Source organism: Lagopus muta, chromosome 22 (genome assembly GCF_023343835.1).
Source record: "Lagopus muta isolate bLagMut1 chromosome 22, bLagMut1 primary, whole genome shotgun sequence".
In the NCBI taxonomy this organism is placed as follows: Eukaryota; Metazoa; Chordata; class Aves; order Galliformes; family Phasianidae; genus Lagopus; species Lagopus muta.
Genome location: NC_064454.1, coordinates 3,825,856 through 3,840,217, shown reverse-complemented (window position 1 = coordinate 3,840,217; position 14,362 = coordinate 3,825,856). Strand labels below are relative to the sequence as shown.

Below are 14,362 nucleotides of genomic sequence, written 5' to 3'. Positions count from 1 at the left end.
GGCCCTACAGCTCCATTTAAGTTTAAGCCAGGAGCTGCACTATTTTACTGAGCACCTGGAACAGGGGACAAGTGGATGAATAGGGCAGCATTGTCACACATAGAGGCAGCCCTAGGCATGGAGTAGGCTTGGTGGGACAGAGCATCCCTAAGTAGGGGGGTGGGCAGATAAGCCAAGGCTGTGCTGAGGTGAGTCAACCAGGTGGGAGAGGGGAACAGGACCATCCAAATGGGAAGGAAATGGAGGCTGCACTTCTCAGCACGGTGCTGCTCTTCTGGATGCCCAGCTCCCTGCTGAGCTCCTGGGGTTGGTTCTTAGAATAAGCAGCTCATTCACAGCAAACATCACTGCTCTTTGATGTATTGCTGGTGCTGCTGCTGTGGTGTGTTAAATCCTTTGGTTTCGTGCTCGTAATAAGAAAACTGGCCGCAGAGACTTACTGTAAGTTGATGAGAAAGTAGTAATAATTACTGCTTGTTCCTCCATGGGAGGGTAAACCTTCAGATGCTAATGGGCTCTGGAGTATTGACTGATTACTCACACTGGGGTGAAACAGCAAGCAAAAGTGGCCTTCATTCTCCTTCTCAGGGATAAGGGTGAGAAGCATCCTAACTGCAGTGGATGGCTGCGGAGTGTGATTTTTGGGACTGAAAGGTGGAAGAGTTTTCTAACATAGGACAAGGGGCAGGGCAGGTGTATTCCTGGAATGGATGAAGGGAAGATGCTGCAGGTATTTATGCCTGGCCCAGCCTGACAGCGTGCGCACAACAGCAAGTGGGTGGTGAGTGGTGAAAATGGGTTGGCAGCACATTTTTGTTTGCCTGGTGCATTTGCATGTGGCAAAGGCAGGGCTCTTGCCCACAGAGCCTTGTGTGGGATGCTGAAGGACTTCTCACGCTCTCCACTTCTCTTTTTCTCTTGCTAAGGCTCTCAGCTTTGCAGCAACAGCTGTCTGAGCCTGGATCTGAGTGGGTACAAATCCCTTCCTGCTTTTCTAAGGTGCTGACATGACGCTGAACTTCAAGTTTCGAGGTGAGGAAGGGGGAATGAAGATTTGCTGCTCAGTTGGGGCTGACCAAAGCTGCATCCCAGGCCCCAAGGTGAAGCTGTGTCAGACTGTAATCCTCTGCTCCCAAGCACTGTTGGATCATCCCAGCAGAGCATGGAGAATGTTTTCTTTTAACGGCACATTTTTCCTTAAACCAGTTTGCAGGCATGGCTGAGGCATTTTAATGGAAATTTCCTCCCAGTAAAAAGGCTGCAGCACACATACCAGAAACTCTTGGCCCGGATCATTAACATTCAGTAAAACTATAAGCAACCCAGTGGGAGCATTGAGCTGCCAGGCATGCTTCGTCTTCCTACAGCTCAGCACACAGACTGTGGATGGGGGGCAGCCCTTCAGATGTACAGACAGCAAAGTCAGAAGAGGCCAACACCAGTGAAGCCTTGCTTTGGCCACCAGGACCTGTCCCACAGTCTTTAAGCTGTACTTAATCCTCTCAGCTGCCCTTTATGGCCACTGATCTGCAGCCACCTTACCCTGCTCTGCTGATGGTGAATCTCAGCAAGCTTTTCTCTCCTGTGCTCCTTGGCTGCTTTCTGTCTATTCACATGGGTGCTGGGATCAGATCTTCCATTCCCAGGTCACGTTCAGGGTCTGTTTGTGCCTCAGTCCCATTGCAGGAGCACAGCATTGCTGGCAAGGTGCTGGGTACTGGAAGGAGCCCTCTGAGATGGTCTCTTTTCTCATTTCCCATGCTTTGGGAGGATACCAGGAGGAAAATTGATCCTATTTACTCCAAGCCAACTTTACATGGAAAGAGAGCCTTGAATTCCCCCTCACACCCTGTGGTCCAGGTACACAGCAGGCACTGCTGAAACCTGCAGCCAGGAGCTCACAGCTGCGCAGAGGAGGGATGGATGCATCCTCATCCCTGCTATCCTCCAGCATGGACACAGGACTGTGCCACGCTCCAGTGCTGGGCTGCACACTGCTGGACCCAAAGTGACCCTGGTGCGATGGGGAAGCTGATCCCAGGTATGAGCAGAGCACAGCCCTTCACACTGGGCATGTTCCAAGGGTTATTTGTGCCTGCTGACCTCACGACGCTTTTCCTTCCAGCCCCTGCTGGGGTCCTCCTGTCTTTTTGCATAATCTCCTCTGAAGAAATAGCAGGAGTGGGGCCTTCTTTGCAGCTTTTGTCCAGGAGAGCCGCCTTGCTGCACGGTTCCACTTTGAGAACCCCCCTCTCTTTTTGTGTTTGAGCTGAACCATTTCTTTTCTCCCTTCTTTGCACCTCTTAACTTTCTCTCCTTCTCGACTCTGATTTCTTTGCACCGTTATTGTCCTCAAAAGTATTTTGAGGACACAGTTTGTTCAAAGCAAGGCTGTGACAATGCAAGGGCTGCAACTGGAAGCGTGGATTAAAGCAGTGCTTTCTATTTATTTCTGTGCTTTTCCTCGCAAAGCTGTTTCTCTCAGACCCCAATCCTGCTGCTGCTGTGACCTTTGCATTTGCAGAGCGACCTTTGGAAATCAAAGGGGCCCTTCATCGGCATCTGCCCATCTGGAAGCGATTGCAGCAGCGGGTGCAGGGCAGGTTGGGGCCTCGTGGCTGCAGCCTGGAGTGACCCAGTGATGGGAAGAGGGGCTGAAGTGCCTTGCATTGCATCCTCGGGGTGGGAATACCTCCGGCGTGCTGCCTGGATGCAGGGAGAGCCTCAGCAGCCACGTCAACACTATTTGATTCACAGCCACTGCGTGTTCAGTGGACTCTGAGTTATGTGCATCGGTGCAAACTGCAGCCCTGGGCTTTGCTTTTCATGCTGGCCTCCCCAATCCTTTGTGTTCAATTATTTGTCAGGGAGGAGAAAACATGAAGAAAATAAAAAAAGCACTGGAGAGCCCGGCAGCTGCCCTGGTGCTGCTGGAGATGCCTCTCCATCCTCCCGACAGAAGGGAGCGGGGCTCGGGACAGCGCTACTTTCTTTGCCTTCGGGCTCTCTCTGCCTTTTTTTAATCCCCTTTTCCCCTCCCTCTCTCCTCCCCCCGCAGCCCAGCTGGGGAGCAGCTGCGGCTCGCACTGGCCCTTTAACGGCGGGGCGGTGCTGCGGGCCCGAGGCTCGGCTCTCCGCGCTGGGGGAGGAAGTGCGGCCGGGGGGGCGGGGGGGGGCGAGGGGAGCTGCGGAGGAGCGGGGATCGCTCCGCACCGCTCCGCCCGATGCGGGACGGGGGCGGCGGCCGCGCGGCTCTGCGCTGAGCCCCGGGAAGGCGCGGTGGGATGCGCGGCCCCCGGCTGCCGGCGCTGCCCGCCCTGCTCTGGCTCGCCTTAGCCCCGCTACCCGGCCCCGCTGCCAGGGCTGAGCTGCGGGTGCGGGTGCGGCTGCCCGGCGGGCAGGTGACGGAGGAGAGCCTGCAAGCGGACAGCGGTTCCGACTGCATCAGCCTGGAGCTGCGGAAAACCGACGGGGCGCTCATCGGTCTCACCGCCGACTTCAGACAGGTGAGGTGGGGGGATCTGCCCGCTCCCCGTGCTCCGGGAAAGCGATCTCGGGGATGCTCTGCTCTCCCCGAGGGGAGGGTGTGATCTGAAAGCCTGTTTTCTCCCTTGGTCCGATCGTGGCGAACGACTCACGGTGCGTTCTGCCGCCCGCGGTGATTCTTAGCTGGGAGACAGAGGGCTGCACTTGGGACCATTAGCCCTGGTTGAGTTTAGCTCGGATCGGGGCTCTGGTGCTGAGTTTTGTGGGATGTGACTTTGTTCCTCCTGGTAAAGCCTGGCTGGGGGTCCAGAAGGCAAATCTGTTAGGACGAGGGGTTATGGTTTCAAACTACAACAGGGAGTGTTTAGATTGGATACAAGGAAGAAGTTCTTTGCAGGCAGTGAGGCACTGGCACAAGCTGCTCAGAGAGGTGGTAGTGCCCCATCCCTGCAGACAGCCGAGGTCAGGCTGGACGGGGCTCTGAGCACTGCTGGAGCAGTGGGTGTCCCTGTTAATTACAGAGAAGTTGCATCAAGAGGCCTCTGAGGGTCTGTTCCAACTCAAACCAGTAACCACTTCTGAGAAATGTGGGCTCCTGTGCATGCAGGAGGAAGGGTCCTCCATCTACCCGCAGGCACTGCTGGGTCTTTGTTAGCAGCCTGCATGGAGCACCTCTGCGTGTGCAGCTCTGTGCCCTGCAGACAGTCCCACTTGTAGCCTGGGCTGCCTGTGTGGGGAATGGAGGTGGTGAGTTTGCAGTGGGATGGGCAGCAACATCTGCTCTGTGCCCAGCTGAGTGCAGCAGGTCTTTTTCTCCCTGCTTGAGTTGAGAGATGCACGGCTTTGGCAGCTGCAGTGGGGCATGGAGCAGTCAGGGCAGGAGAGTCTCTATGTGATGGGGAGAGCTCCAGTCCGTGGCTCCTGCATGGGCTGAGCATGTTCCATATGTCTCCAGGGCATCTCTCTCCATGCCACATACGGGGTGCGGCTGGTTCCTCAGGTGGATGGCTGCTGTCTTTGAGAGCACGTGTGTGTGTGTGTGTTGTTGCCAGCCAAGCACTTCCCATACAACCTGGGACTGCCAGCCCTCTCCTCCCAGCCCTCTCCCAGGCCCTGTGGCCTCTCTGCAGGGAGGTGATGCTCACAGAGCCGAAGCTGCAGATCCCACGCTTCTCAGCGGGAGATGAGAACTTCAGAGCCAGCGCAGCAGAGCTTAACAAGCTGGATGCAGTGGATTTCCTATTGCCCAGGGACGAGCTGTGTGCTGCCGTGTCAGTGGCACAGCTGTCCAGGTAGCACCGTGATGTTATCTTGTTCCAGCCCTCTGCTCACACTGTTTGCTTTGGTGGACTTTGTCTTGCAGCAAGAGGAAGCTCAAAGCCAGGAGGTAGGCAGGAGTGGTGCTCTGAGCCCTTGAGAACCTTGGAGCCTTCTCCCAGGGACTCCCCTGGTGCCTCTTTTCCTTTTTGGTGGACCTTTTTGGTCCCTTTGATGGTCTTTTGCTGTCTGCAGAGTCGAGAGATGTCAGTAGAAGCCATGCTGACTTGGGACAGCGTGCACACTAGCGCACATGCAAGGAAACAGTCCCATGGCTCTTGTGGGGGGGGGGGGGGGGGGGAAATAAATTACAAGAAAACATGGCACACCAGGAGGGCTTTTAAGCCTCCAGATTGTAGAACTGCATACCACAGCGCATTCCTGGCTGAGGGAATTCCAAACTCTGCACAGAGCTTTAGGTCGGTCCGTTGGGGGTCTGGGATGTGACACGGGGAGCTCTGATGGCCTGAGCTGTTGACCCTTCCAGCTCTTTTCACTTCACGTGCAGGGTCTTGCCCTCAAATCTCACCTACGAACCCAACGGGGTGCGTGTTGACTCTTCTCCTGCTCTCACCCTGCTTATAGCTGAGCTTTTCTCTGAAGGTATCTGTGCCATTAAGTCCTTAGCTCCATCCATGCCTATGGCTCCTGGTGGAGATGCACAGGCAGTGCTCCCTGGAAGCTTTGCAAGCAGCAGCCCTGGTGCAGCCTGTTCCCAACCTTCAGCTTTAGAACAGCAAGGGACAGGCTGTTTCTATTTCATGGCTTTGCTGGAGCAAAGCTGAAGAAAGCCAACAAGACGTGGAGGAGATGAATGTGTGGAGCGGTGAGTAATGATGTGAGCAAGCAGCTGCCTGGCCAGGCATCCCCTGCTGACCTGTTCCCCTGGCTGCACGCAGGCATTTCCCTATTCTGTGCTGGTGCTCATCTCTCCAGCGTGATACAACTTCTCCTCTCTGGAGAGAAGGTCTGCAGGCTGTCTGTGAAGGCAGCTGGGATTGTAAAGCCAGGTTTCCCAAGCTGGACTGTGTGGTCGTGCTGTGGTTGGGTTGCTGGGTTTCTCCACAAATGCTTTTCCACTTCTCTGGCTTAAACTGTAGAGGAGCAGTCCAAAGGCACATCTTTCTTTCTTATTTTTTTTTCTTTTGCTGACAAATAATTGCTGTTAGACCATGGGCTGGACAAGAAAGGAGCAGTGAGATCATGGCTCAGCTCTTTGCTCTGCTGGAAGCCGAGTGGGGCTGGAGCAGTGCTCCACAGATGGGCTTTAGCCTTTCTCTTCCAGCCCTTCAAAGCTGAACCTGGAGGAGTCATGTCCTCAGAGCAAACCACGGTGTTCTCCTCGTTCCTTTAGGCACTGCTCAGTGGGACCCCAACCTGAGACTGGATGTGCAATAGCAAAAACCCATTTCTTTTCTGGCAGTTTGGAAGGATGTGATGAGAACGGTTCTTCGCCAACTTTTTGTGCTGTAAGGCGCAAAATTTATTGCAGAAAGGATGGAGGGGAGACAGCAACTCGAAATGTTGTGTCTGATTTCAAAAACATGACTGTGCCAGCTGTTAAACAGTGGCCTGAGAACAAAGTGGGTGGTTCTAGCCCAAGGTCAGCACAAAGATACGGAGAAGTTTCTTTTTCCTTCTGATTGCTGGAAAAATGGTGCTGGAAACACAAGGGGGAAAGCATGGCTGTTGGTGTTGTAACCCTTTTGCTGCTGGTCCCTTTGGGTTCCTTTGTTACTAAAGTTGAAGCCCATCCTGTTAGGTGCTAAAGGACCAGGGGATGTAGGAAAGCATCTATACAGAGATGGCATCTGTAAAATGTGGAAAGCTGCCTCTTGTCCTCTGTAGAGATACCAAATGTATGTATATAAGGAAAGTTAGTCCATGGGTAGGATGAACGTGCTCTAGTTTTATGGGATGAGTTAGAAAGAATCACCCAGCTCTGTTGCTGTGCTTCACTCTCATCTGAAATACCAGCTGTTGGCTACTCACAGGAGTTGGTTAGCAGGCAGGATGGACCAGGGACCTCCAAATTCCTCTGTTTTCCTAGGAGAGCTCACTGAATGTATTCACTGTTCCCCACTGGGACAGATGCTGCCGATGCCTGCTGTTAGATAAGCAGGGGTCTTTCTAACTCTCACTGGGAGGGATGGGGCAATGTGGGGTGAGAGCCAAACATGCTGGGGTGTAATGAGGTGGCTGAGAATCCTCGTTTGGTGGAGCTGACGGCTGAGTGCAGGGCAGTGGCTGTGCTGCATGCAGTGGCTGCAGGAGGAGCTCTGCCCTTTGCTCCTGCACAGCCCCAGGCATATTGCTGCTGGGGCGGGATCTGGCTTCTGAAGTGGCTTCTGAGAGCCAGCTGTCTTTGGGCAGCCCTCACATGGCAGTGCCAAGCGTGAGGATGCAGAACTGGAGGATGCTCCTGGAATTCAGGGCACAGAGCTGGAAAAGTCAGCTTTAGGGTGGATCACCAAAGTGCCTTCTGGTAAAAGAGGGGTTAAACCATAATCCTCTCTTAACCAGAGTCACTCAGCTGGCTGCCCCCCCAGCGTGGCTGCAATAACACACGCTCTGCAGAGCTGTGCTTTACAAGCACAACAACTTTCTGGCCAGCTCTAGCAGTTCCCCGGGGCTCTGCAGGCAGGGCCACGACCACAGCAGAGACTGCTGGCAATGGGGGGGATGTGGGGCTGGGGGTTCCCGGTACCCCAGCAACAGCTTCCCTATGCCTGTGCCCCCCACCCTGCGTAGACAAAACCAGATCCCTCAGCAGCGCCGATGTCCCTGGGGGAGAGAAGTTTGGCAGGAACGCTGAATGGTTCGGGGGGAGGAAAGCACTGAAATAATTTATTTCCCTGAGAACTGGTTTGCTCCACTCCACGTGAAGCCGAGACGCCGGGCTCTGATCTGGACCACACAAGCTCGTATGTCTCTGCAGGATCCAGCCTGGAAATGGAGGTGGAATTGTTCCCACACCCCAGATGGCAGCCCCTGGAGGAGCTGGTGGGGGTCAGCGCTGGGAGGGAGGAAGCTGTGTGATTTCTTTGCACTTCTACGCAGTCTAACTCTTCGCTGGAAGTTGCTTCCATGCATGCAGGGAACTGGCTGTGCAGCTTTTCTGTCTCCTTTAGGGATGAGGAGCTGCTCTCCCCATGCCCTGCCAGGCTGCGGTTCCCCCAATGCTGCAGCTGCAGAACTGGTTGTTCCCTGCTGCACCACCGTCCTGTCCAAAGCCAAACAATAGCTGTAACTGTAGCCGGGTTGGGGCCAACCATTCTCAACGCCCCCGTGATGAGTTCATCTGGAGAGTCCCTGCGTTGCAGAGGCAATGCTCTGTCGGGGCTTGTTCCCTGCTGGGAAATTTTGCAGAAACCCAGGATTCAAGGTGCACTGGGTTGCCTTGGCTGGCTACCGACCTTGGCACTGATTTCTCCTGCTCTTCCTGGTGGGAACGAGGTGAGGTGCCTGGGGAGGGAAGGGCTCTCTGGGAGCAGGAAGCCCTTTGGTGGCTCCTTCCATGTGAAAAGCGTGGCATATTTTTGGTGTGACGAACTTCTTGCTTTATCAGAGCGAGGGCAGGGAGAGCAACCTAAGGAGCTCTTGTTGGGTTGAGGTATTTCCAAGGAACTCTCTGAGCTGAGCCACTGGAGGATGGAAATGGCCAGCACCCTGGGGACACCAGAGGCACGTCCCCTCCCTGGGGTCTCTGTGGGTTGAAGGCTTTGACCGCAGCAGCGTCAGCAGGGCTGGTGGAAGGTTTGGTTGAGATAAGAATCTGCCTTTGCTGTTTGATGTACGTGGGCAGCCGGGCGCGGAGGCTCTGATTCAGCACAAGGGGCTGTGATGGGAGGTGGGGAGCCCAGGGGCACGGGAAGAGATGGGAGGAGATGAGCTGGGAAAGGAGAACCTGGGGTGGAGGAAAGGATGGGTCAGCATCCGCTTCCCTTCCTGCCTCTCAAGTTCCCGCTGGTCTTTGCTGTCTTTCCCCCTTCTCTCATCTCTCCTCCAGCTTACCCTCACTGCAGAACCACTTTTCTGTGCTGTTCTCTCCAGGGTTACCTGGACCTCTGTTTCTCAACATCCTCCCATTTTACACAGATCACCCCCAGGCTGGGAAGTCCTGTGCTGTCATTCATCTCCTGCATCCACTTGAGGTTTCCAGACCTAATGCAGAGCATACCTGTTCCTGTCTGCTATTTCCAGACCCGATGCTGATGGTGCAGAGTGAAGTCAGACTAAATCCATAGGTGAAGAAGAGATGCCAGGCTCAGGCACTGGCCGTGCTTTGTAGCAGAGAAGCACAGCTGGACCAGATGCAGCGATGGGGCTCCTTCTGCAGTGCCACTGTCTCAGGGGGGATTGTCCCCATTAAAGCTGTCAAAAAGTTCTGACTCAGCAGCAATCTCGTGTGCATTTCCATGAATGTTTCAGTTTGGGTTTTTCTTGGGTCAGCGTCAAGTTTTGGATGTTTTGCTCTCTTATTCTCCCATTGCACTGCTTCAGCCGTAACCCCAGCCACTTAAACAAGCCCAACTTATCTTTTTTTCATGGTATTTTTGCTTTCCTTTAGATTTTATTTTATTTTATTTTTGTTGTACTTAAATGAAATGCCTTCAGATGCTGTTGTAAGACCCTGGAGAACACAGCAGCTTTGAGTTCTGCTGCTGCCTCCCAGGCTACGCCGCGCTCTCAGATGTTTTCCATGTCTGCACAGAGGTGTCAGTCAACCCAGGAGCACTAAAGGCAGTGATTAAAACAGCCTGGTGTTTGTGGGCAGAAGCAATCGGTATCTTTCTTTCCAAATCCCCTTTGATTCCTGCTTTTGCACTGAGTTTTCAGCACAACAGATGCATCCAGCAACATCCGTTCCCCTGTCCTGGGGCGGGAAGCACAGTGCTGATGGCAGCGCTTTGGGATGCGTGCTGAATTGTGTATCCTTTTGTTGTCTGGGCAGGGAAGGCAGAAAATGCTGGCCTGCATGACCTGGTGTGGAGAAAACCTTGGAGGGGACGTGGCTTGGAGCCACAGAGATGCTCCCTTCCTCTTGGGCAGGAGGGCTGGAAGAACGTGACCTGATGGCCATCCAGCAGGCACAGCCCAGGGGCCAGAAGGCAGCACTTTGGCATAGCCATGTATATGAGATGCCAAAACTATTGACCGAAGGTCAGCTGCAGCTGATCGTAATAGATTCCTTCTGGCTTTAACAATTCATGACTTTCATTCCTGTTCCACGTGCTGTTGGCTCCAGAAATGAGTAATTTGTTCTCGGAAGTTGGGACCGCTCATCCGGAGTGATGCGTGGAGGTGATGACTGTGTGATATTTGCTGAACAAAAGCTGATGCAGGTTTTGACCACGCTTGATCCCAGCTTGTTATTAGTTTATTGGCCAAATGAGGACCTTTGCTGTACCAAAGACCTGGGATATATTTATTATTAGTTGATGGCAGATGGGAGCTGTGACCAGCTGCTTTCCAAAGGGCTTTGGTTACAACACATGAAGTTTGTAGCTTGGAGGGAAAAAATGGGCCTCTCTTGATACAGAACATGGACTGGGATGCAGTTTTGGAACTTTTTGGTCCCTGTCAGGCTGTTGCTTGGAAAAAGGTCCTCCAGTCCCAGTAGTGCTGTTGTACAGTGCAGTGTTGGGACTGAGCGTGTCTCGTCCTCTCACCCATTCCACCCTCACCCTCATGCTTTCCTGCACATGATGTGCTTCCTCTCGTCCCTTCCTCTTGCCTTCTGGGCACACACTGAGGCCCTGAGCAGGACAGACCACTTTACAGAAACTAACAGCACCAATGAACTTGTTTAACACTGCCTGTCGGGGGGTCTGTGTGCTTCAGCTGCTGCATTAACATGGTTTATTCCTTTACACGCTTGAAGATGGAACACTAGGAGGCACTTTTCCCCTTTAAACTTATTCTCCCGAGGCTATTGCAGCCTGGTGAAGTGAAACCCTCGTGGTGGCACTTGGTGCTGCTTTACTTGAGGTCAGTGGCTTTTCTCCTGGAGGGACATGGAGCCAACATGAGGCTTTTCCAGGCTGAAGGGTGAAGGAAACAGCTTGGAGCAGAGTGTGGGCATGTGGCAGCCTCTGCCTGTAATGGGAGAGCCTCAAGGGGTGGGTTTGAAGGTGAGCATCTCCTGCTGGGACAGAATGAGCTCCTTGCTTGTTGAAGGATGAGCCCCAGCTGTTGCTTGAGGGAGCAGGGATGTGGGGTGGGAGCTGGGAGCAGCCTGTCCCTGCTATGCTGGGACAAACAAGCCATTACTTCTTTAGACACTGTTACTGCACTGCAGGCCTGGGTGGGATGGAAGCTGGGAGCAGACACCTGAGCTCAGGTAGCAGAAGTATGAGACCTTTGACTCTGTTCTTTGGGCTGGCGCTTTCTGCAAGATCCTGCCTTCACCCATTATGTGCCAAAGGCCTCTGACCCCACTCTGTGATTCTTTTTTTTCTCCAATTCTCTTTTTGTCAGGAGGTGAAAATCTTCCGTGCCTTAATCCTGGGGGAGCTGGAGAGGGGCCAGAGCCAGTTCCAAGCACTCTGCTTTGTCACACGGCTCCACCGCAACGAGATCATCCCCAGTGAGTCCATGGCCAAGCTGCGACAGGTAGGAGCCAACCCCCACCCCTGGGGGGTCCATCCTGAGTTGCTTAGGGCTTCCCATGCAGCTGCCCCATGGCTGGGCTCTGTTAGACCCACCTTTGACCTCCCGTCCTGCCTAAGGGGCTCAGTATTAAACTAATGTCGTTCATAGCATCGATCCCGGTCTACTAACAAAGCCAACCAGAGGCCTGATGTAATTTGGGCAGTGTCAAAGGGTGAGCGAATGCCTGGAGCTGTCACCACAAAAACCTCTGCCCAACATTGTCCACTGACTTAATTGCTGATTTGGGAGCATCCATCACAACAGAGCAGGGATAAATGTTCACAGGTGAATCAAAGCAGTAATAAACTATCGTCAGTTTCAACATCACTAAGTGCCTTTTCTTGAAGAGGCATCCCCCCAGATGGGATGCAGGTGCACTCACAGGGGAGCATCCATTTGCACTTTTTCCTAAGTTGGCATCAAATTCTGCCACGCTGCAAGGGATCGTTTCCTGCAGCCAGGATTCAGGTTGTTCTGATCTCATCCATTGCAGAAGAACCCCAGGACGGTGCGGCAGGCAGAGGAGGTGCGGGGCCTGGAGCATCTCAGCATGGACGTAGCTGTCAACTTCAGCAAAGGGGCCCAGCTGAGCTCTCACATCCACAACGTCTGCGCAGAGGCCAAAGAAGCAATTTATACCCGAGAAGAAGATGTCAAATTTTGGCTGGAGAAAGGTAAAAGTTTCCTTTGCTGGGGCTGGAAGTGGTCCCATCACTGAGCTGGCACGGTGTTGTGCTCTCTGATGCCAGTGGTTGGCATGGAGTGCTTCAGCTCTTGTTTGCTGTTGCATGGTTGTGGTGTGTGCACACCACGCTGTACTCTTCTGTTCTTCAGCTGTAGTGCTGCTCTCCTCGTGAACCTAATTAAGTGTTGCCTGGTCCATCACCCAAAAGAGAAGCATTCTTTACATTCTTTATGTCTTTTGGCTTGTTCTCCCTACTGCCCGTTCTCCTCCCATGCTTCCCATCCCACACCCATGTTGAACACCCCCCGACGCCTCCCTCTCTGCCCTCAATCTCCTCCTCCACCCTCGGGTTGATGCCATGAGTGCCCTGAGCACTTCTCCTGCTTTGTCCTGCAGGGATGGACGGCTCCATGTTCGAGGTCCTGCCACAGACATCTGACCTGCCCGACCTGCAGCGCTGCAAGCTGTGCACGGACCGTTGGAAGCCGTGCATCTGCAGCTACTCACTGAGCATCGAGTGGTACCCGTGCATGCTCAAGTACTGCAAGAGTCGTGATGCTGCAGGCAAGGTTTCTTCCTACAAATGCGGCATCCGCAGCTGCCAGAAGGGCTACACCTTTGATTACTACGTGCCACAGAAGCAGCTCTGTCTCTGGGATGAGGAGACCTAGCAGAGCTGGGCCAGGCCTCGTCAAGGAGTGGCTCGTCTGCCCTCCTGCTTGCAGTGCTGAGGGCCTCCTGGAGCTGGCTGCTCTGAAGAAGGAATTTGGTTTGCAGCGATGCCTTGTGCCAGGAGAGCTCTGTGAATGTGCCTTTCTTTTGGCCCCCTGTGCCCCCGTCCTGATGCTGCCTCGTGCTGTGATCAGCAGGTGATGCTGTCCTGCACGGCTTGCTGGCCTGAAGCAGCAGGAGGGCTGTGCCTTGCCCTGCTCTGGAGCTAGCAGGTGTGAAGGGGTCAGTTGTGAGCACCACGGCTGCTTTGGGGCAGGGGGAGAAGCCATCCCACAGAGCCGGATTGTCCAACATTTCTGCCACTAAAAGCCCTTTGCTGACTTTGCCACCTCCTGGTGATGTGACAGCATTTCCCAATGGGAAAACAGCTGAGTTATGGGACCACAAACCCTGAATAAGGAAGGTGTGAAGCCCACCCAAAGCCTACCTGTAGCTTTCCTAGCATCCAACCACCTGCTATGTCCTTCCTGTGGCTATGAGGTGCTATGGGGGGATGCATCCCAGCAATTATTTCCGCCCCAAAGGGCTGGTAATGAGGGCTCTAACTCACCCCCACTTAGACTAGTGAAGGCCCAACTTTTTGTGTTGGTTCCATGCCTCACCCACTGAGCAAGAAACATCCAGAAATGTGTGACTGCCATCCTAACAGTGCACTATAAGGCAGGGGCGATCCCAGATAGGCATTGCAGATAGGAGAAAACAACATTCTGCATCTACGCCCAGCCTTGCATCCTACTTCACAAGGAGCTCTTAGGCAGCCCGTGCTGCTTTGCTGTGCCTTGGTTTGCCCTGGGTGTGAGCATGGATGGTGCCAGAGCCAACCATACACCTGGAGGGCATTGGACATAAAGTGCTGCAGAGCGCTGTGAGTTCTTCCACTCGACTCAGAACAAGCAGGGAGAAGACAGGGGCTCTTGGGGCTGTAGGGAAGCCCCGTGCCTCCTGCTGAGAAGCCTTTTATCGTGTGCCTTTTTGCCTAAAATCCAGGATTTTTTTTTTTTTGACAAAAAAAAGGAAAAAAAATGGTCACAATTATTTTTGTATTGATTACTTAAAGGGGAAGGGAGGGGAGGGAGAGAAGGGAAAGGTATTTTAATACTGCAACATGAAGTAAGATACACTTGAATGATTTTTTTTTTTTAAAGAGAAAAGCAATCCAATTATTTATCATTTGTAAGATACAATAAACTGGTTTTTTTTTTGTTTTTTTTTTTTGAAGCATCCCTGGCCTGAAAAGCTCTGTTGTAACCTCAGTGTCACTTGTCTGTTTGGAATCTTGACTCGAGGGCTGTTGTGTCAAGCCTGTACTGTGAGCATTGAGGATCTGGGGGGAGGGTTGTCAGTGTGATCCTGCAGCTCCTTCTGTAATTTCGAGCCTGAGCTCTGGGCATGTAGCAGAGCCCAGGGGCAGCAATGGGGTCATGGGGTTCGGGAGGCTGGGGTCTGCTCCTCTCCCCCACAGGAGCGTGTGAATGTGGGTCTGTGCCC

At 53.5% G+C, this 14,362-nt stretch overlaps 1 protein-coding gene across 1 annotated transcript; it reads left to right on the top strand.

Annotated features, from left to right (window-relative positions):
• The first annotated feature begins 3,167 nt into the window (after positions 1–3,167).
• On the top strand, positions 3,168–13,873 carry OAF (out at first homolog). The gene is made up of 4 exons (XM_048968482.1): positions 3,168–3,506; positions 11,284–11,418; positions 11,951–12,131; positions 12,539–13,873. The coding sequence occupies exons 1-4, from the start codon at positions 3,285–3,287 to the stop codon at positions 12,811–12,813; spliced, it is 813 nt and encodes a 270-aa protein (XP_048824439.1). The 5' UTR covers positions 3,168–3,284; the 3' UTR covers positions 12,814–13,873.
• The last annotated feature ends 489 nt before the right edge of the window (positions 13,874–14,362 follow it).

Bases quoted from the DNA above. Each gene is read 5' to 3' on its own strand.
- OAF (XM_048968482.1), top strand. From the start codon at position 3,285: ATGCGCGGCCCCCGGCTGCCGGCGCTGCCCGCCCTGCTCTGGCTCGCC. The intron at 3,507-11,283 runs GTGAGGTGGGGG...TCTTTTTGTCAG, and splicing joins TCACCGCCGACTTCAGACAG to GAGGTGAAAATCTTCCGTGC. The intron at 12,132-12,538 runs GTAAAAGTTTCC...TTTGTCCTGCAG, and splicing joins CAAATTTTGGCTGGAGAAAG to GGATGGACGGCTCCATGTTC.